This window comes from Lepisosteus platostomus, chromosome 10 (assembly GCF_059453375.1).
Source record: "Lepisosteus platostomus isolate fLepPlt1 chromosome 10, fLepPlt1.hap1, whole genome shotgun sequence".
Classification (NCBI taxonomy): Eukaryota; Metazoa; Chordata; class Actinopteri; order Semionotiformes; family Lepisosteidae; genus Lepisosteus; species Lepisosteus platostomus.
Genome location: NC_142620.1, coordinates 55,507,136 through 55,531,115, shown reverse-complemented (window position 1 = coordinate 55,531,115; position 23,980 = coordinate 55,507,136). Strand labels below are relative to the sequence as shown.

Sequence of the window (23,980 nt, the reverse complement as noted above, 5' to 3'; positions counted from 1 at the left end):
TAGAATTCCTTTTTCTTCTGCAGTAGGTTTTTTTTATCATATGCAAAAACAGCACACAGTTATAATTCAAATACGGCTTCCAGACCTCCCAATGGACCAGGAAGTCAGATTTCTGTGCTGCTCCAGTGACAATTGGTTGTTCAGTCGTGATATTCCTATGCAGTAGGGTTATGGGACACGCTGCCTCTAAAATGAGTCAGAGTAGCACAAACAAGAAGTGAATTATGTAAAAACAAAGCCAACAAAAAGGTTGTCAGAAAGTTCCATTCAGGAACATTTGTTAGCTTCACCTGCCTTAGGTCCTGTATAAAATCTTTTATATTGTTGTTGTTGTGGTTGTTGTTGTTGTTTGATTGTTTATATTCTTGTAATTACTCATTAGATGATTATTCATTATGTGGAGACCCACACTCCACTCAGATCCTGTTCCTCATTCAGATACCTGTTGTAACATCACAGGCATTCAGAACATGCAAAACACCAGCACACATAGCACATTTTGCCGGATACATTTCCTGATACACTGTACTCCAACAACATTAACAGTCATCAGCAAAAAGACTGTTGATGAGCATTATTTACTTACCCTCTGTTGAAATATATTCATAGCTCATTAATTAAAATATTAATGCCTCATGCTACACAGGGTAAATTAGACCTGGTTATTGTTCCTGAACAATGGTAATCTAGACAGATGCAACCAGATGAATAAAATTGGGTTAGGCATTGTAGCTGTGGAAAGGAAAAAGAGATATGGACAGAACTATCAGTCCACTCAATAAATCCCATTCTCTCCCTTTTTTAAAAATAAAAGTCCTAGTTAATTAAAAGGCTTGGGGGCTGTGTGTGCAGTAAATAATTATTAATTCACCACTCAGTTTGCTTTGGAAACAGTGAATTGCATTTGAAAAAGCCAGGAAGCTTTTGAAAGGAAATTGGGATGGGGGAGTGAAGGAGCTGATACTGGAGGAGCTGCTCCTGCAATAATCTCTCCCACCTGATTTCTAAAAGGTATTTTTATTCAAAAAGAAAAAAAAGAGAATGTAGCATTTGCAAAGGACAGGAGTTCATTTTATTATATTTTTCAATTTATCTTTTTTTCTCATTTTATCTCAAGCGTCCAGGTATTTGCTTACTGTTCAATTACAGATTCTGTCAGTGCTCATGTTAATTCATATCTCTGTCAACAGCAGTGCTGTCCTGGCCATTCTGCTAAAGGTTTATAGTTTTTTAGACTGTTTTTTAATGGGTACAGCAGAGCAAATGCTTATAAAAAATATTAATATGACAGAAATAAAAAATACTTTGAACAGAGCAAGATCCCTGTAATGTATGTTGTTTTTGTTACATTTTCACAAGAAGTTTGTGCTGTTATTGTTTTTCTCTTTTGGAACACAGTTTTTCACAAGACTTCTGAATCTGGCTGGAACACAGAAAAATTAGCAAGACATGTTTTTATGCATTTGTCTCGCTTTATTATGTGAATAATAATTTCCCCTCTCTTTTACCACTTCAATTTGAAACCAGCAACAGTTTTCAAATCCATTCTGACTCTGCCAGCCCTCTCTATCTTGAGATGAACCCAATGGAGACACAGAGACACTCGGAGACATACTCATCCTCAGAGGTACACAGTGCAAAGATCATGCATTCTTTTCACGCTGGGATCAGGAAAGAAACAGGAGTTAGATGAAGGGCAAGAATGTCATTTATTGACATCGCCCAGTCCTAAGAGCAATAGCCCTTTTTACACTGGAGGCCAAGGATCCCTCTGAAAAACCTACCCCACCTCCATCTCAGGGGACACAAGAGGGCCAGCAGCCAGTGACCCCCAGCCTAGCCTGAGTGTGGCATCCTGAACTCCAGGAAAGACATCTCCCTGGAGGAGCAGCTCTGGAGCCATGGGATCTTCCTTTTGATTTTTTATCAGCTGCACTAAGTGAGTTGACTCTAAAATCCTGGTGAACTACAGAGTTCCAATTATTTAGTAGCCATTCAGTTTTCGTTTCCAAGCCACGGCCTCTCACCAAGGCAGATGCCCTTAATTTATCCACTGAGGTACAGTGCTACAGCTGATGCATTTGGGTTTCAGTGTCCTAAACATAGCCTTCCTCAGCTCGTAACATTGACACACACATACACTTCCTAAGAGAGAGCCGGTACTCTACACTTCATACAATTAAGATGCAAGTCAGAGAGGGGAGAAATTTGAATTGTAACAAATTAAAAAGGTCAAGAAATGAATTTTTGCATAAAATGAAAAATAATCAGCATGCATGTCTATTATGGTGGCTGAAAGCGTTCGACAGTTTTTTAATGAAATGGTCAATTATAAATTTGCATGGTAACTCATTGCACTGCTTCCTAGCCTCCCCTTCCCCGAGATGTTTTTGCTATCATGACCATTCCTCTTTCTCTGCTGGTTTCCTGACAGTTTTCCAACCAATCTCCCTCCAGCTCACAATCATTTCCTTCACCTGTTTTGATCTTTTTCATTTACCAGGTGCAAGGAAAATCCTGATTCACAAACTGTCTTTCCATCTTTCCATTTACAGACTTCAAAAGATCAAAAAGTTATCAGTATTGCTTTATAACCAATATGAGCATATGCACCACGAAGTAAACATAATAATAAGAAGGATAATAACATTTTGAAACCAAGAAGCATGTAAAAATTACACTGATCTTATCTCCTTGCAATCACACTGTGGTTTTCAGCAACAATGAGAATAAACATTCATTGTAGTTTCTGAAATATACACATCTCATCTGCTTACCTTTACAATTTTTCTCTGTCATGATTCAAAGGTGGGAAAAAAGAAAAGGAACAAGCTGAAACTTAAATAAAAATCAGTCATGTGCCCAGTTTATACAGATTTCCTGTCAGCAGGAAAAGGCTGTCTTTCTTTTTGCACTTCTATCTAGGCAGAGGTCCAACATCTCCAGGGATTAGTTCCAGCCTCTCACTGCCCTGAACAGCAGACACCTCACCATTTCATTAGAGGTAATTATGAAGCTTGACGTCCTGCCCCTATACTCCGGCACTGCAAGATCCCATTCTGTGTCTGAACCCATTCAGATCCCCCGGGAACGACCAAATATTTTTTTTTTCCATCAAAATAAAAACTTTAAACCCAAGTCACTCAGAAGGTAATTCTGAACCAATATCAAGCAAAGCCTGGGATCAACCAAAGACAGGGTATTCATTCTAAATGGCAGAGGGGCATTTTGTTAAGTGTCTTGTGGAGCACTACAGAGTCCCCGAGTGTTTACCAGACCACTGGGAACAGCAAGAGATGGATATCAAAGGATGAATTATGGTATTTCCAGCAGTAGCTGCAGCTTGATTGGACAAACCAATTAATCCATTATCCCATAGTAAGGCCATCAAGTGCCTCCTCTATCCTTTCTCCCAGCTCCTCCCTTATACAGTACGTGCCATTGCTTGTTCTAAAGTTCTAAATCTCATAAGACCAACTATCAAAAGACATCTAAGGGTCTGTTATGGTTCATATTTCATTTAAAAGCCCATTATTTCTGTAAAAAATTGTTGGCTAAACTACTGAAGGAACACCCTTTACAATAATTCGCATGTATTATCCCAATAGGAAGAAACATGATCAGTATAATCTTCTTGAGAAGGACTTTTCATATCACAAGCAATTGCAAGGAAGTCTTACTGGTACTGTATGGTTATAGACTTCACTTCCAAAAGAGAAAATACTGTGATAAATGCATTGAATACCTGAACCTGAAATCAGACTGGAACCACAAAAGGAAAACATATCTAGTTGGACAATATTTTAAGATCAGAAAGCAATTAGAGATAGTTAGAGATGGGTTACATAGTCACACACACTGACCACATAAAAATGATAGTAATTGATTAGCAAAGTGCACAATTGCTGTTAGCTTATACCCCATATATTTTAGCAACTTTTATATCAATTTCAAAATACAGTTTCTCAATCAAGCGTTTGGAACGGAATGTGTTTTATGATATGCACCATCCCAGAACACTTCACAGCAAGTTGGTATATCACAGCATTTTTCTGGGGGATGTTAATGGCAGAATTTCAAAATTTGTAGGTCTTGGTCTGCTAAGCTAAATAAACTATAATTTTTATTTTCTTTCTTACAGGCACATCTTAGTCTTGACAACTACTGTTTTATTCTTACCAACTACCTAAAACAATAAAAACAGACTTTAAACATACAGTTTGAAACAGATCTAAGAAAATTAAATTACAAACTCCCTTCTCCTCAAGAGTACAAAAACTGGAGTCAATTTCTGTTTGCATGCACAGAACGACTTGTGCTTGAATGACATCCAAACATACAATAAACACATAATCATCTTTTATTCAGAAGGCCCAAAGACGATCTATGGTACCCAATCATTTGAATTGATTCCCAACGCATTCAAAATACCATGAGTTCCAGATTGCCCTATTCATTCTAACTTACAGAAGGAAAGATTGGTTGCTTCATTTAAATGCTTCTGTTAGGGTTCAGGCACAGGTCAAAATGACAGGGCAAACAAAAAATGTCTGAGAGGGGAACCAGAGAAAGATCGTGGGACAAAATTATTGCCCACACACCCACCCTTCCCCCATTTCAATCACTCTCAGGAGCTCTGCATCGATTACAGTCACCACAAAGGCAATGGAAAACTGATAGCTTCTTTCTGGGTAGACAACAATGCCAACTCCATCAACTCTAGATGGTGGAGCTCGACCGAGCCAGATATGGGTGTCCGTCCCTGTCACCCAAATGTAGGACAAAGTGGCTAGTCCTAAAAATTGAGGCATGACTACTTGATAATAAAGGTGCCAAAAAATCTTTTGTTTCAACCTTTCATCACTTAATTTTTGTCCATTTCTGAAGCAAATCTGGGATGATTCCCTACCAACAGAGGGGCAAATCAGTCATCATTCCCTTTAATGCCAGTTTAGCCAAACCAAGAAATGGCTTTGAATCTCCAAAAGGGAGAGGAAGCTTTACATTCCCCTTGAGACAACGCCCAGGGAATGAACAAAGGTATTGTTTCAGTATATCTACGTCTATTTATTTCCTTTCTTACTTGAGGACAAGTTTTCTATGGGTCTGTTAAAGCAATACATAAATCAAAGCCAACTCCACTGTATCTAATAAGAACAAGAAAGATCTTATCCTGCCTGGGTTCTTGGAAAATCAAAGCTGGTGTGAGTTTATTAACCTTGTGTTTGTTTTTTAACTTCACAAGTAATACAATTTCTTGCTTGTTTGTGTTTGGTGTCTTTATCTAATACCATGTAAAACATTCAACTAAACTGGTAATATATCCTAAATGTAAACAGTTGATTAAAGAAAGAATGCTGATTAATTACCAATTAACATAAGGAATATTTCTATATTTATATTTAATTACTACAGATGTCATATTGAAATTAATTATTCTTAAATTTAGTAATAATGGTACTAGCTCACACCAGAAAAAGCAGCCAATTACAGCTGCTGTGCAGCATTAAAGTGTCGCTGTTATTCTCAATCTCAGGTGTATATTTGAGTTGGCTACTTGTTTCTTTGGTTATGTTTTTCTCAACTCTGTTTCCTTATGTCTAAGAGGAACAAAGCTTGATGGTGATCATCAATAGACATATACATAGATAAATATACATTTCATCGCAGCTCATGAGGGTACCAGGACATTTCTTGTGGGAAGAAAGATGTGTTTTAGATTGCAATATACTGTAAATGAGCCCATTTAAATCCCAGAAAAACAATATCCATTTCCAATATATGGAAGAAATGGAAAGCTACACAAAAGCCTGGAGTGATTCATAATGGAAGGAAACTCATAAGACATTGAAAACAAGCTCTAAAGGAATTGGATGTCTCCTAAAATTCTAAAGGTAAACTGCATGTTTTCAACTAGTGAAAGGCTAAGTCTAACACAGTAGTATGAATACTTTCAATGCAACATTATTTTTACTGAACTCCATCACTGAACATGCCTTGCGTGTCCCTCTTCCCATACATTTTCTTTTCCTGCTCTTTGTCAGGGAATCTTTACTCACTTCACTTACCCCATGCTCCTTCACAGCTCTCTCTTGACCTCCAACAGCATACTGTACAGTAGTTTCTGCACCTGGACTAGGGCCCAGAGAACTGAACATGACCCCGCATCCTTTGAGTGATCACGAAATGTCAGATTCTCCTCCTTTCCCAGCTCTTTGTCATGACTACATATTTCAAGGTCTGACCCCTTCTTTTCACTTTGTTATGAAACGTGTTCCCCACTGATGGGCTCTAGGTCTCGTCCTCTTTTTCCTTTACATTCCCCTCTTAAGTTCTCATTTCCTCTCTTTGTTTTCCTAACATATCTCTGCCTCCTCCTCTACAAAGACCCTTGGTGTGACAATCCCTCAATCTTTGGTCTACCTCATCCTTGAGAAACTCTTGACAATTCTGTCCAAATTATGATACATCTGCAGAACTTGCCCTTCCTCATTATTCTCTTATATTCAAACCCTGTTCTAGGACACAGTTCTCCCACAGAGCCCCCTGCATCATCACTTCATCCACTTCAAGTCACCTGGGCACTATTTTGAAGAAGACTTGGACTGGAAGGTTACAGGTTCAAATCTCAGGTGGGACACTGATATAGTACCCTGAAGCACAGTACTTCACTCAGACTGCACTGGTAAAACAGCCAGCTATAATAAAAGGGTACAGTACAAATGTAAATCCCTTTTTTATAATAGCATCAGTCAAATAAATAACTAATTCTAATTAAATTAAATAATAATGCAAAATCCCACTGCATATCTAGTATTGCCCCCACCATGCTTCTCTTTGCTATGCAAAACTTGTTTAAACTGGGTTACATGTCATCCTTTGTTTCATAACATTCAGTATCTAAACAGCTTATTACTTCTATCATGCCCTAATGAACACAATATAGTTAGAGGTATCACAGTTATTTCCAATCTGCACTGCAGATACAGTGCCCCTTTTCACCAGAAATTCATTTGCTCAAATAATCAAATGGTTTTCCTTCACTGTAAGTGGATAAATTACTTGTAATCCAAATGAGGGAAGAACAATGAGAATTGATTTACCAAAGGAAGCTTCCAGTCAGGCCTGCGGTAGGTTAGACTGTTAAACCACTCTAGGCTAACACACACTGTGGGGAGAGAACCCACACAATGAGCCACAGGGGAAGACTGCATGAAAGTGCAGTATCAACAGCTTCAGGACTGAACTGTCTGTGATTTAGAGAAGGAAGGCAAAAGATAGGAATATTAAAATACCATCAGCCACGAATGGCTTCCTGACCACAACACAAAGGAGCTAAATTTCTGAAAGGATATAGACATCTTTTCCACAAACTTATCCTGCTCGTCATCCGACTTGGGGAAATTTTGGATATCATTCTCCAGGCGCTGGATCTGGCGTTCCATGGTGTCCAGGCTGGCCTTTAAGATCTGGGCAGACACTAGAGGAGAACATAAAAAAACACATTTATAAATTTCACAAAACTAATGTTCACAGCCAGCACAATGGCTCTGATTTACCAATATATATTGTACTTTCTATACTGAATATATAAACAGATGGGTTCAGTTCAGGAAAAAAATAAAACAGTCTTCTTTGTCTTTTATGTAAAATATGTACGTCAAAAGTTTTAAGAAACTTTATAGTTTTTAGTCTTGAGCTAGAATACTGATTTCAAACCCTTCTGGCATACAAATGTGTAAACGACAATGAGAACTGCTTCAGCGCTTTTTCACAGATATGATACCTAAGAAACAACGCAGCCACTTCTCACTGATCTTACAGTGGAGGCTGTGGTTCTTGTTCATTAATCTGTCTATGATCAGCGCTTAGAGAGCGACTCTGTACCCTTTTCCTTGAGTATTCAAATAGGCTCTTTCAAGTCAAAACTTCAAAGATCCTGCAGTGTCTTCAGGGATCAATTGGAACGCAAGCACAGACTTAGCACAGTGTTGTGATTATTGTACAGCCTTAGTAGTATTGACACATGCACATGAAAACAATATTCTTCTAAGCACTTGTTTCAACCCAAGTACATGGTCATTTCACTCTTGTACCCAAGTAGTGCCTGTCATCAGGTGGGCAGTTAATTTTCTGGGGGTTCATCTAAGGACAAGTAAAGTGAGGTGAAGATGTAGAGGAATGAGAGCAGACTTGGCATTAAGATGTAATCAAGCATGCAGATTCTCAAGTCCATTCTTGTGTACAGCCTATAATTCATAATTGTCAGTTCTTTAATTGTGCCAAGTAAAGTTTTATTAAATTAGAGACCAGGTTGTGGAAGAGTTCTGCTAAGAAGTGATCTGCATGATGGTGTGTTGAAACATTACTCCTATTTATGGAACACTGCTGAATCTCACAACCTCATAACATTGTTGTTAATAACCTCCTGCCTTAAAATGCAATTATATAGCTATATCTTTAAACAGGCTGCCTGCAGAGGGAAACAGACATGATGACACAGGGCGAATGGGAACCTATTTTAAAGACATTTAATGGCTTACCTATATTCTTTAATGCTCAGCTAGGACAGAAGAAGAATAAATACAGGACACAAATCACCCAGGACAAGTCTGAACAATGTCGTAGAAACAGTAGTGTCATTAGCCAGCAGCTGGAGGAAATCTCCCAGCTGTGGATTTACTGCAGGCTAATCAAGCTTTATGAATCTGGGGGTGAAATTCTAGGGCACAAGTAAAGGAACAGCAGAATTAGAGACATTGTCTAAAACACACTGATAAGTAAACAATCTTTCCCAGAAACACTGGTTACACACAGAGAAAGACAGTACATTATTATTAAACACTATAAACAGACATGTGCTTTATAAACCTTACTGTTCAGTATTAATTTATTAATACTGCTTTACCAGCAATGTACAGTACTTGTTATCGGTGTCAGGCGTGTTTAATTATTCTTCTTTACAGAAAGTAGCATTTATCTACTGTATATCCTGGAAGAGATCTTTAACAGCTAAATATTTAAAACATACAATATACAGTAGAATACACTGCACACACACAGACAAAGAAGCAAGAATGCAGAAACAGACAAGACATTATTTGCTTGTCCTGGTCCACATGTGGTCTTAATACGTTCAAAGTTTACTGTCAACAACAGTGATCGCTAGCAATTGACCAAACTAATCGAGATATGAGCCTATACCATTAAAACTAGCTGTCTGCAGAGCGGGTACTGTAGGATGTCATGATAAATCAGAGGCCAGACACACAGGTAAACACATCCAGACACACTTTGTCTTGTTTGTGTAGGAGCCTTAATGATCAACCCACTGAAAAACCTAACTGATCTATCCAGACCTTTGTTTATGATGTTTTTTTGTCTTTCAGAACTAAAAGTATAATAGCTGGGACTGTTACAGAACTGACTGATACTGCTCTCTGCAGGATGTCTCTGTTAAACAAAGAAGCTGTCTTCTTTGATATTATTAATTCAGCTACTGTAAGTAGAAAATAACATTCATCACAGAGGAAGATTAGTGTTTTTAAATGTACACTGCATAAGGAATATGAAATTAATAAATAGAAATGTGTGCGGGAGTAAACAAATTATCTTCGTTATTTCTTCTCCTGCGAGAAAACTTCTTGGAAAAGGCCAAATTAAACACATAACTCCTTGCAGAAAGTGTATGTGCGTCTTCTAATGAAAGACACAGCTGCATTTCACAGGCTTGGATCTGGAATAAAATCACTCATGTTTTAAATGAAAAATTGACATAGTTGTCTTATAATAATACTGAAAGGCTTTCTTTGTTCAGGGTGATGCTGCTTGCTCTTTTATATGCCAAACATTATGTTTCCCTCTTCCCTATTCACCAGGCTTTTTAAAATATTGCATTTCCACAGACGTGGTAGGCTGTAGAAAAGACCTGCTGTGTTAATGATGACAAGCTTACACCCTGAGACAACATCCCCTCTGCTAATGCTTCTTCTTTTAGTATTTTTTTTCCTGGACAGCTCAGGGAGAATTTTTTTTTCACAAGTGTATTTATTTCCATGGGATGGGGTTATGGAAGGAGAACAATTTCATTAAAGCACAGTCCCATCTTTATTCTTTCTTGGAATAAAAGCTCATAAAAAAAACTCTAGCCTTCATAAAACAGTGTGGATGCGCAACACAAAATACCAAATCACCAGCCCTAATGCGAAGATGTCACTGTTATATTCAGCCATTTGCTTGGCAAGACTAGATTCAATTTGAATTTATGGATCGGGGATTTCAATATTTCATTCCTTTCTTTCAGAAGAAGTGTTAATTTCAAAGGTTAAAAAGGAGATTTAGATTTATTTCTTCCATGACTCTCCTACACTGTATAAAGGATGTAGTTTTTAACTGATTTCTGCATATGGGTCGAAGATGCAAAAAAAAGGTTTGGGTTCCCTCACAGGAATCAAAACTGGAATAACTCAAAGCCTCACATGTGTGTGTGGGTGCAGAGGCAATACACCTACCAAACTGACAAATAAGAATTCAGATTTACTGTAATAACCTTCACTATCGGCCACTCCATTAGTTCTCACTGATGTAATTAAGGCGTGTTTGTATGATTCAAAGCCACGGCTGGGCTCTTGACAAATTAAGGCTTCATTTCTGCAGGAAAAAAGGGTAAAACATATTCACCCACGTCACTAGGAACACCAGTTGTCATTAGAAATGGTTCATTAGTTTACATGCAGACGGGATCACCCCCTATCCCTCTTCCAATAAATGATGGGAGGTTTTTTGGGAGGAGGGGACTATGAAGGGATATGGGGCACAGACAGTATCAGCCATTTAATCAGCTGTAAAATGAGTTCAAACCTCCAGAGGCACTAAAGTGAAGACCTTTCAGGGCTCCACGAAACACCCTGGTCTCTGCTATTAACTTGGCATGCCAAATTTTTAGAAATCCAATTCACAGCTACTGCAGCTACTCCGATACGTGTTTAAAGAAGTAACCTTGAACTGACTTTCTCAAAAGAATGGCAAAAAATGACACGAGGGAATGCTTTTGCTGTGAAAACGGTTTTTGTTACCAATTTGAACTTCTGCACTCAACAAATTCTGAAGTTAGGAATAACCCATTTAATTTACACAAAGCTGCTTCTTCCCATTGTAAAAAAAAAATGTGATTAAAAAAAACATTTTAGTTTATTGTACACAGACAGAATGTATCATTAGAATTGGATGAGGTTTCAAATTAAAATCCCAATACATACAGTATTTCTTACTGGCAGATTATTTTTAAAGCTCTGCTCATGAAACAAAGGGGTAGATGGATAATGTACAGCACTTACTATTGTTTTTATCATTTTTTTATTGTTTTCTGGTACTACTGCACAACAGCTACTGTAAATGCTATTTGTGCCAATTTGTTTCTTAGCAAAGCTGATACCCTTAATTAATGAAACGTGCCAGATATAGTGGGTTGCAAATAAAATATAGAAAGAAAAATAAACACTGTATATCATAGCAAGTGAGACAATGATTCACTACAGGTGTTTGATCAGTGCAGTGTTTGGCACCAAAGACACAGCTATCAGTGTGGTGAAATGGGGTAGTAGCAGGGCCACAGGCTGCAGTCCCAGGGCAGTGCTGTGCAGGGATTCACACAGTAGCTTCTCCCCAGCCCCCAGCTGCACGGCTCATGGCACACCCACCCCAGCACATGGACCAACAACTGCACCACAGGTGTCAAGAAGGTACCTTTCCACCATCTACTGCAGATCTGATACACAAAACAGCCAGAGAAACTCCCTAAAGGCTACTGCGTATAAATGAATCAATTTACCATAAAAATGCATTAAGTTCAAAGAGGACTATAAACCCTGGGCAAAATATATTCCTGTTGTGGATGACTGAATAACAGTTGAATTTGTTTTGTACTCAATGACTTTCAACATTACAAGGACAAACTTATATATACTGTATACAGTATATAAAGAACAAACACATTTACAGTATATACAGTATAGACATAATGTACATATAACAAGTACATACAGTATGTACATGTATTTATATAGCATATATCTGATGATGTTCCAGAGAAGCACATATAAGCAGTACTGTATTAATTGGATCAGGTACCAGAGACACCTACATTATTCACCCTGTTAGGCACAAACGTGTTCAACATGGGGTAGACTGAAAAACCAGAAGGACGAAAGGGGAGGACAGCAGCAGCAGGAAAGGGAACACACACACCGATATGCTTTCAAACCAAGTCTCTCCAACACAGGAAGAGCAAAGGTTTTTGTGTCGAGTCAGAGATGCAGAATTTCATTGGCCACACCGCACCTCCTCCCAGCATTGAAATAAAGCAACACATGATATACTGTAGCACCCACATCCCTGGGAACAGTAATATTACTTTAAGCCAGAATACACACTAAGTAGTCAGTGCCCAGTTCAATTAATTTTCATCAAGGGGAAAAAAAAAAGCTTTTCAGAGAAAGAAAATTCTGTGCTATAAGCAGATCAGACTGTGATTATAATTTATCTTCTACGATGTGTTAATCGGATGAAAAAAAGAAAAATCCTTTTTATATTCGCTCTGTTTATTACTTTAATACATATTTTCTGTAAAGCCCTTTTCTTAGTTAAGCATTATCATAATTAAATTGGTGCCTTATTTTTATTTACCACTTATAAGGATTTATGATTAATCAAAAACCTTAAGGCCAAAATATGTTATTTAAGCACTGGGAAAATCTGTAAATCTTTAAATCCCCTGCTTATACCATTAAATAAACTCCTATCCTTTTTAACAAAAGCATTGTTAGGTAGCTCTCATTTTGTGGTTTAAAGAAAAAGGCAGAACAATATCTTTCGCCAAAGCAATACAATATTAGCCAAGATAAAAGATTCTTGAGGAATGATGTAGGGACTGAGTGAGAGTTGCAGGTAAAAAAAAGAAATGTATCAACAATCAGGGAATTTTTAACTACTGATCACACCACCCCTTCCAAGAGGATCACTGAGTACCACCATAGCGATGGCACATGACATATTAAGTGCTGGTCCGATTATTTATTTTATTCTCATCTGGGTTCTCCAAACCTTTAGTGGCATAGTTTTCCATCGCTTGCTAACTACTGTACTGACAGACTTCAGACGGGATTCACAGAAAACACTGATCCACAAGATACTCCAAATGGAATTTTTCAGTAGCCCAGACAGTCAATTGGGATGAAAACAGAGCTTTTCTGAAAGCCCTTCAGAAAGAGGGCTTCCCAGTGAGAAAATGGCCTCCCTCAATGCCTCAACAAAAACAGCACAAAAAAGAAGAGAAAGTGCCATCTGTCATGAATCAACAAATACCAAAGAGAGCATTAATCTGTAATGGGCAATGAACAATGGCTGCAAAAGTACAGTTTCACTTGAGCAATTTGTATGGCACTAAACATCAGAAAAATATCAAAATGATAAAAAAAGAACAACAGAATGTTTTTCCATTCTTCTGCTTTTTTTTACAAAATGAAAGTGCACTTACAGGACATTAACAGCACTCTCCAGTTTTGTAAAAATATTTTCTGAATACTGCTAAATGTCTTCTGAAACGCACACACACTTAAATCAAATAACACATCAAGTGAGACGATTCTTAAATGTTTATATCACCATATTACAAATATAAGGTATGTAAGGAAAACCTCAGGGCTGTTGCATTGCCTGGGAACTCTGACATCATTGGAGAACCTGAAACAAGGGTGGAGGAAAATGACAGGGAAGACATAAAGAGCTGGATGAGATCATCCTGAGGTCAGTTCCCTACAATACAGTACCAAACAGTCTCGCTGGGCTGAATGACCTCCTCTCTTTTGTAACCATTCTTTAAGCCTAACGGGTTCCATTTTGAGGTTTCACAGTGGCTCAGTGGTTAGCGTTGCTGTCTTGAAGCTCTGAGGCCCTGAGTTCGATTTCTGGTGTGCCAGCTGCATGGAGTTTGCATGTTCTGGAGAGTTAATTGGTTTCTGGGAATATTTGGCCCAGGCGTGAGGGTCTGCGGATCTGTGTTTATGTCTTTGTGTGCCCTGCGATGGACTGGCATCCCATTCGGGGTGTATCCTGCCTTGTGTCTTTTGCTTGCTGGGACAGGCTGTGGCTCCTACACAGCTCTGTACTGGATAAAGTGGTTAGAAAATAGGCGGATGAAATGTTTCCATTTCTTTCCACAAAGAGAGGTAACAGGTAAATCCTGCAAGCTAGAGAGTGGAAGATGGAAGGTACAGTAAGTGCTGCCTAACCTTTGTTAAGAGGAAGACACTCTAATTGATCTAATCTTTAAAAATAGCTGGGACAAAATAAATGGAATACATGCAACACCAGGGATTAATATACCATTTGTTATTTATACAGTACTTTAAATCTAAAAACAGAGCATGGACATGAAGTGGAGTTTGCAAACTGGGAACACACTGACAAAGGCTTAATAGAAGAACGATGGGGATATTCCCAAGCATTAAATAAAGGGCCATAATAAGCTCATCCCCAAAAAAATTGTACATGTCTACAAAAATATTGTCTACAAAGTGATACAAACTAATGGAGAAATTAAGAAAAAGAAAGTCACAAGGATGAAAACAATCCACAGACTGTGTAAAAGGGCCTAAGGTTAAAATTAGAAAAATATTACACTGCGCAACAGTGGAAAGTGAAAAAAGTGTCAAGAGGGAGACCAAAAAATATTGCTGTAGAGGCTAAAAACTAAAGTCAAATACTCAAAAACCTTAACTGTAAATGTCCAGCTTGTATGATAATATGGCATTAATACTAGGAGAAAATATGTAGCAAAATATGTTAAATGAATAGTTATTTTTTCCCAAAAAGATGTCAATAACATGCCCCAGTTAGAAGGAACTATGACAGTAGTGAGTTATACCACAACTGACCTTGAAGGATTACAGTGTCTGGGATGCTTAAAATTAATAAATCAACCTAACAGCATTTTCACAGGGAAATGAGGGATGTTATTCAGAAACATTTAACTATGATTTTCCAATTGTCATTGAGCATAGGAGTTATAACCACAAATTGGAGAACTGCAGATATGACACAATTTCTGAAAGAGGCTGGCAAAACTGAACCAGAAATGTGTCTGTTTTCTGTTACAGAACAATAGGTTGATTCCATGATGAAAAAAGAAGAGAGAAAACACAACATTTCGGCTGTGGAGCCTTCTTCAGGTGTGAGGGGTTGCTCGGGTTGCTCACACCTGAAGAAGGCTCCACAGCCGAAACATTGTGTTTTCTTTCTTCTCTATTCAGCGTGGAATAAGCCTATTACTTGTTCCTTTGCAGCCTACACATGCTGACACAGCTACCCACCTGAACCACTGTTTTCTGTTACTACTAGTTACAATTAAATTAGAAGAATATTAAGAACAATAAAGGCATTGAATTAAAAAAAAAGCCAGTAGTGAATTCATGAAGTGAGACCTTGTGTAATTCACTAGAAAGTTTCACGCATAAAATAGCATTAGTGGAATATACATAGGTCATTGTCGATATTGCTCTGCTTTTCAGGCCCATTGTCATGTACAGACAAGTTAATGTAAATGTCTTCAGTCTAGAACAGAGGATTTTGAGAAAAGACTTTATCCAGGTTAACAAAATTCTAATTCAGGGGACTACGTCAGACTCAGGGACATGGTGTCACATTGCAAACTATACGGGAACATGAGAAACTTCTTTTCCCAGCTTCCCAGCTAGGCAGTTCAGGAACAAAATCTTGGCTCCTCCAAGAAGCAGCAGAACCAAATTTTAGTTTAATTTAAGAAATAAACTGTCAAGCAAGTAAGATGGGCTGAATGGCCTCCTCTCATTTGCAATCTTCCTTGGATTCCTTCTGCTCAAAGAAGCATTCCTGGAGAAAAAGCTGTGTAACGCTGCTCCTGTATGATTTCTGCTCTAACAGCACTCAGCAGAAGAAAAACAGAAGACAGGGACATTGCCACTCCAGACACGAGCAGCCCCAGAAACAGTCCTGGCTCTAATGCCACTTGTTTAAAGAACAACAACAACAACAACAAAAATTGTACCCTACATAAAAGTGGATACTGGCTCTGCCATTTCAGAGTTATCAAATGGGTGATTGTTAATTGGCAGCTACATCATCCAAGCTCCATGGTATCTCTGTCTTTGACAGCTATCTATTATTTCAAAGGATTTGCTACAGAACAGTGATTTAGCTGGAAATAAAACTGCCATTCCTCTCCCTGGCTCCCCTAAGGAGACTGTAAACACTGTTGCGCTGGTGATAACACCACTCCATTGTGAAACGCTGCTCTGTGCAAGGACTCCGTTCAATGACAGACTCTTCTGCTGTGAAGCCTCTAAAAGGCTTAAATTTGCAGACAATTATTTATTTGAGATTGCAGATAAAATGCTGATAAATTGTAAGGTGAGAAAATGAAGGGACCACAGATAAGAGTGCCCGAAGTACCAAAAAAGCAGCCAGAAAAAAACAACCTAAGCAGAAAGAAAAGCAAAACAAGAAAGCCAGAGAGAAGTGCACAATTGGGTACACTGTCATGTTTGGAAATGATCTCTCTTCTTGGCAAGGATTAGAACTAAACGCCAAAGGATATCATATGTATTCATTTCTACTACACTTACCTGTAATGAGAAATGATAGAAACCTGACAAAAATCCATACACAAAATATCAAATACACAGAGACAAGGAAAGATATCATTTTCTTGCACATAGAGACAACCAGAGATAACTACATGAGGATAATAAGTACTAAGTGGCCCATAGTTTATGGTAATACTCCTCCCATATGATTTGGGAATAAGTCTAAATCATTAGACTTACTAGAGTAATGAAGCTGAAAACACAAGAGACAGAAATAATCAGCCCAGTGAAGAACTGAAGAGGTCAGCTGGACCTAAAATGGAACAATCCAATGCCCTAGAGTGGAAGACACTCTCCAGATATAGAGGAATACTGCACACATGCTGTATACGGACTCACTTGCTTGAAATATAATAATAATGATAACTTATCATTATCATCAACCATAGGGGCTTCCTCCATCTGGCTTTCTTTCAAGTCCCCCCCACACTCATATGGCGAAGTAATGTCTCACTTCCTCACCTGTGCTGTGTAGTGAGTGGGCCTGCTGTCCAGACGAAGATAAGGCAGATGATGTGGGTCCTCTCCTATTTGTAAATGGCTTTACAAAATGGATCCTTTAGTACATATGCGCACGTAATTACTATTATAAACCATTAACAAGGTCGACTGGATTTTATTCAATTTCACTGCACTACAATGTATGTACTGTAAAACCGTTGTGTGGATTGCTACAGTATGCAATCAATTTCTCATCTCATCATACATCTGTTTATTTGTTTATTTGACAATGCAAGTTATAAATGATACACACCTCATCCAGTACCACAGAAAGTAATAGTTATGAAAACGGGTGAGGGGTTACTTTGATATACGCCATGAATCTCTTGAAATAAGGGGTATCTTTCTATTAGTCACATAATGGAGGAGAACTACAGTAGTGCTCAGTGCTGAAGGTCAAGGAAAGAGAGAGAGAGAATAAAAGCTTCCACAAAGACATCCAGCTCATCACCACCTGAAAAAGCACCTCAGACTCTCTTTCAAGAAACTGACTGACCACACACCCTTAAGTCGTCTTATTCATGACCCTTGTGGCGCCTTTCCTTCTCCAAAACAGCTGTGGGGCACACTTGGCCGAGCAGGCGGTAGTCATGTGCAAAGAATGCCCTGTGAACAGATGGCCAGGCCTCACAATGTTTACAGGTAAACAGACATCTTTGTTCTGGGCTGCTGGCCTCCCAGGAGCCCCAGATGGAAACAGCATTTCTTTGGATGCCTCTGATCAAAGCATGCACATTCCGAAGCAATAAAAAGAAGCACTTAAAAGAAGTTTAAGTACAAGAAGATGAGTGTTTCAGAAATTGAAATGGATGAGTATTCTCTTAACTGATTTTTGATGTGGCTCTTTTCAAGAGTTTATGAAAAAAAAATAGCAAACGCACTGGTTCCATGAATATCACCTTCTCCCCAAAAAATAAAGCATTAGAAATTTAAATACACCCATATGTTATTTTTATCCAAATAATAGTGTTTTCTATTCCTCATAAAATTGGTCTTCTTTCACCAGAATGTTGTGTTCTCCTACATGAGCTGCACAAACATTCAAAGTGTTAAAGGTTCTTTAAGAAAACTTCAATTCAAGATAGACGGCACTTTAGAAAGTATGAATGAGTGCTACTCCTCCACAGCTACTTCTAAGCACACACAAGCAAATTTAACTTAAACATTTCAGTCACCTTTTGCAATATAGGTTTGTATTGATACAACGAACCACACTTGTTTAGGTTAAATCTGATGTAAACCATCTACTGTATGCATGTTTTCTTTACAAAAATACAGATATTGCATGAATGCAGGTGAGGAGTTCAACCTTTTGATTTGCAGGTCAGGGATTTGTGATGCTCCTAAGGTTTAGAACAGGATCTTCAGTTTCTTTGAGGCTCGTAAACTCTCACATACTGTACCCAATGTCATTATAAGCACATAATGTATGTACTGTACATGTCCTCTGCAACGTACTATAGCACACTGCAATTCTTAAAATTCCCTTAGAGTTCCTCTTTAGCTACCAACGAGACACAAACCAGCTAGCAAATCTGACCTTGCAGAAGGGTAAAATCCTAAACTTACAAATAAGAACCTTGTTCTTTCAAACCTGTAGCCCAGAGGTAAACAGAGAAAGAAAGAAAATCCATTGAGTCGCTAAGAAATTTTAAGTGCTCAGGAGATTTTTTTCTTCCTCTCCACAAATTCTTGTCTTTGTGGGAGGTAAAAACCTAAGCCTGAGGCTACTGCAATGCCTATCAGTATAGATTTCTTTATCACAATGACAGAAGTAAAAGAAGCAGACGTGCTTTGTTTTGTGGTTGGGGTTGGGGTTAGAGCTGGGAAGCTTATTCAGTTTCACCTACAGAGAAACAGCAACACTACAGAAGAAAGGTCAGGCACTTGGAAGATGCCAGTGCTGACTGACCCTAGAGCTGTGTGCTCTCACATGGGGAAAAAAGAATAGTTAAGTTAGGTAAATGACACAAATGTGGCAGTGGAAAGCAGAATACTGCTCCCTGTGGATTTCAGAATAAGATTCAAATACTTCTGCTCACCTTTGAGGGCTTGAATGGTTTGGTTCCTAACTGCAACAGTGAGCTGTTAACTCCCTACATACCTACAGTACACATCCATTTGTGTTCTTTGGACTCTGGGCTGCTTTCAGTTTTCACTCTGTTCTGTTCCCGTGTTCCAAGACTATGCATTGATCTCATATTGGGAATAATTGGAATTGTGGTTAATTTACTGTTTGGGAAAACCTGGCTCTGTTGTTTATTTTATTGTACAAGTCTTAGCGGTAATGTACTGTGAAAGATGCTGTACAGAAAAAAGATTATAATAGGAAATTATAGTGTACTTTAAATTGTATCCATATAGGATCCACAGCTAAGCTTTCAAGGAAAAAAATATTCTTCAATACATGTTGCTTTGGCAACTTTAAATCTGTGAAAAATTAGCTGCACAGCCAATTACTGCAAAATGGTTACATTCTAAAAGTTGTCTTGACAAAAAATAACAATCAGTAACACTTATACAAAGTTGAAATTGCAGCTAAGGATGTTTTTCTCAATCAAAGTCAGGTGGAAAGCAACAGCTAGTTTGTTACACCTTTCAAGTGCTACACACTGGGAGAAGATAACAATGTGAGCAAGACAATATTCTAACTATTGTAGAGATCTACAGTATGTGAGCACATTCTGTAAATACAGATATTCATTCACAGAATGAATTTTCGCACATTTAGAACAATCAAAAACCCCTTTTCAGATATTCATATTTCAGACATTAACCTAAAACCCCTCTCAGGATATACAGTATGCAAATGTTTGCTTCTTTAATAAGGAGAAAATTAAATATACCAAAAACCTATCACAAGTGCATCAATGAATTATCTAACTCTAGTTCTCAATTATTTCATTTTTTTAGCAAAGCAGTTTTAATTAAGTGCAATATATTTTAAAAAACACATAGACCACAGCAAATTACCATATTTAATTTACTGCAAAGACAAATGTCTATATCACACTGCCAGCAGTGGAGGTCTATCTTGGAATATATTATTATTTTGACATTTTGTTTCCATTGCAATTTTTTTAACAAATGATTGAAAAAAAATCTTTTCTGTACCTTGTGCACAATTGACCTCACACTCAGAACCTCAATTATGAAGAAAAACTTGTTAGCTGGCTCTGCCTCCCAGCAATAAACCAATGTTACTTTTCTGTGTTTAAGCAGGAAATGGTTGCCTTTTGAAAAACCTTCACTGAGAGCCTTCATTTCTCATCATACCAGTGGCAGTGATCACAGCTCAAGAGCTCCATCTCGGTGAAAAAGCAAGCAATGATATAAAAGGTGCACCTGAAATTTGGGTATTTAAAGAATGATGTTGCAAAGCGATCAAACCCATCTTTGTGACTTTTGCATTGGATTCTGCGCTGTTGGATAAGTCTGCTTGATGAAGAGTGGAAGGTGTATTTATTTCCAAAAGCAATTTAAGCAGCTTTTCTCTTTACAGTTCATCTCTTCAATAAGTAACTTCACCCAATCAGATTATTGCACTGATAGCAACAGCCTTAAAAAAACTTGCTGCTCAATCTCCTTTTTTTCTGACAGTGTTCAGTAAACATTACAAAGGAAATCACTGAAATTCTTGAAGCATTTTAGTGCATTACAGGTACGGCACACAAATCTCTGCCTTAATGATTTCTAATAATGCACATCGAGACTGTAATGTTTGCAAAGACTTATTAAAAAGATCTGTTTGATTATTTAAATGATCAAAAAAGCTCAGTTACAACAATAAAATAATTTCAGCTCTAACAGCATGTTTCGTGCTCTAGAAAAGTCAGTTGTCACTGTGCCACCAGGGTTAATTTTTCGAAAAATTCACTTTTGAAACCTCATGGCATTCTACAGTTATGATAGGAAATGTCAGACTAAATATTCAGAATAAGGAAAAAGAAAAAAAAATACTCAAACCTTTTTGAAGGAAAGCGATAGGTTATCCCATATTATTATGAATTTTGAAGCCCCTAGGGTGAGACATGATGAAATGGGGACGTGATGTGCTCTCCCAAGCGCTCGGATGTTAGAGATCATGGTGCTTTGACAGAACACCACCAATTTGTTCCTCTATTTCGTTTTTGATTAAAAGTTGCAGGACAGCTGTGCCCTGTGGCAGAGCATAATTCAAAAAAAAATTAGGATGAAGCTAAAAATATGTGGACTCCAAAACTAAAAATATGTCGCCTCTTGAGTCTCTGGAATGCACCTTCAATTCTTTTGTCATTCTGAATTGTCCTGTACACAGTAGATAATCAATGAAGGCTTGAAATGAACACTGCTGTGGCTCTAGGAATGGGTTAAAGAAAAATGAACAGATCCCTCTTCTTCATACTGAGCAAAAACCTGTACTGGAATTTGGTTAAGAGTAATGCTCAAATCAAACCACATATCAATGCTGGGTGTGAACATGTTCATTTTGAACTCAAATGCCTTACATTATTTCTGGAATCAGACAGATTCAAATGTTGTTGCATTAGTCAATCAACATTTTCTGCAGTTACAAATTCCTTTTTAGTGACTTACAGTAAGTCACTGGGATGCCCTGACAAACAATATCAGTAATACTATTTACTAGTAGCTTATTTGGCAGCTATATTTTCCTTTTTCATGATTTCAACATTTTGTACATGATGGTGGAAGGAAAGAAAAGTATGAGATAACCTTGAATGAAGCACTGTAGATCAACGTAAAAGAAGATGTTGAGTTAAAGTACAATTCAGTGGGTTAAAGCGAGCAGGGTGACCACCCAGAAGTGCTTTCTGACTAGCTATTGCCACTGAATAACTGGCAATGGTATAATAGTAGTGAACCCACAACCTACAACTTACAAGTCCAGAACACTGGCCACTCCTACACAGTGCTGCCCGGGCAATGTCTCCCAAGCCAGCATGATGGAATTCACATGATTGCTTTAGATGCTTGATCCTGTTTGTAACTGTTACTAATCTTTGTGTGTATACTACATATCAGGAAAGCGGATTTATGTGTAAAGTTGTCATCGTAAAGATCACTTTTACACGCTGTTAATCTGAGCAGTGATTGACCAACCACGTTCCTTCACTCAAAATGTACTGCAGCACCCTACTCATCAATGAAGGTAAAATGAGGAATGACATTGTTATTCCATTTGAGTTTTTTTTTCTCTTGTCTGCCAGGGGTACATCTATATATTTAAATATCTGTTGCTCTCAAATCTCTCCAACCCTGTGACTGCAGTTTGTGATTAATAGTCAGTTTGAAATGAAAATGATCTATTCATTTGAGGTGCTAGGCAGCATAGTATGTTTGATTGGCTGTTAGTACAAGTTGTACAGGCGTGTGACAAAGGTGTCAGTCATTAGGAGGTCATGGGCCTTTCTGAGCTGTGGAGTGACTAAAATATCTGTTATGCTGGGAAATGGCAGATCACCTCAGAGACAATACTGAGAGCACAAAACGGGAGAATAAATTATTGCAATAGAGGCTTTATAGGACAATAACACTCAGACTCCATCATGCCCCACATCAGAGGTTAACAATGACTGGAGAGCGGAAATGATTTTAATTTAAAATTAAACTGTGTGCATATCGATCAGTAAGTATTACCGCCTTCAGCCCAGGACAGACGAGTATCCTGGATTATCTTAAAACTGTGTTCTCTTAAACAGAAGCACCAGTAATATTAGCATTAAACCCCAATGATTATAATAACATAATAACAAGCAATATCCTTGAAGCATTAGCTGACTGTTTCTAATTAAACACACTACTGTATGTACAGCAGCTTGTATACAAGTAATCCAATGTACCAGTCGTGTACCTCATCCCCTTTTGTTCTAGATTTTAATAAAGTGGGAATTATATCTATTTCTTTTTGTTTTGCATCAGTGGTGTTTACAATACTGTATATGTGTACAACAGCTACCTTAAAGGAATCCAATATTTCAAACAGCACTCATTCCAAGTCTGGATTATCTAAAAAATGTAAACCCTAAATTAGATTGTTTGCGCAGGAATGTACTTGTAAAATTCCACTTAAGGATATACACAGTCGTAACTACAAACTGAAGTAGGCACAGAGTTCCTGGAAATATACCCCAACTATCAGCATTTATTAAAATAGATCCTTCTCACAAACATGTAGCCTCATGTTTGTATTGGTACCTACGTAGGTGTGATGTAACTGCCTAAATTAGGATACAATCCTTCCTCTGTACTTGATAATAAAGTCGATTCAAAGAGATTTATATTTCTCGTGTAATAAAAAGGTCAAATCAATCCTCACACCTACCACTCCTGTTCTAATCTAGAAGGAAGCACAAAGAAGGGCTATAAAACATTACATCCTCTCAGAAACACATGTATAAATAAGCATGCTTTCATAATGTGTTTAGGAGGGAGCACGCTCTGTATTGATTATACTGTATTGCTCATTTACTTTTTTGTTTTGCAGCCAGGAGAGACAGAGAGACTGAGCTTCGGCTGTAAAACGAGCCTTTAAACCTCAGGCAATCCTTAAACTCATCAAGGCTTTAATGAGACTTTCAAACGTGGAAATAAATTAACTGACTTTGACAATCAAGCTCATTGAAGACAGTGTCTCAAGAAGTGTGGCGCATCTAAAGGCAGTGAGGCTGTGGCAGAGGTATTCATAAATTGGAGTGGGCTAGGAGGGCAAACCCGTTGGTGCTCTAACTAAACACTAAATGACAGAGAGTTGTGTGTTAAATTTTGATTTGTTGTCACAGACACACAAAAAGCTCTCAAAT

At 37.9% G+C, this 23,980-nt stretch overlaps 1 protein-coding gene across 9 annotated transcripts in view; it reads right to left on the bottom strand.

Moving 5' to 3' along the window:
• Positions 1-23,980, bottom strand: part of diaph2 (diaphanous-related formin 2) — a 488,074-nt gene that overhangs the window by 104,770 nt on the left and 359,324 nt on the right. For all 9 annotated transcript variants that reach the window (XM_088597461.1, XM_088597456.1, XM_088597458.1 and 6 more), the window contains one exon: positions 7,356-7,480. In XM_088597461.1, coding sequence (XP_088453587.1) covers positions 7,356-7,480 — 125 coding nt within the window. The remainder of the gene's footprint in view (positions 1-7,355; positions 7,481-23,980) is intronic.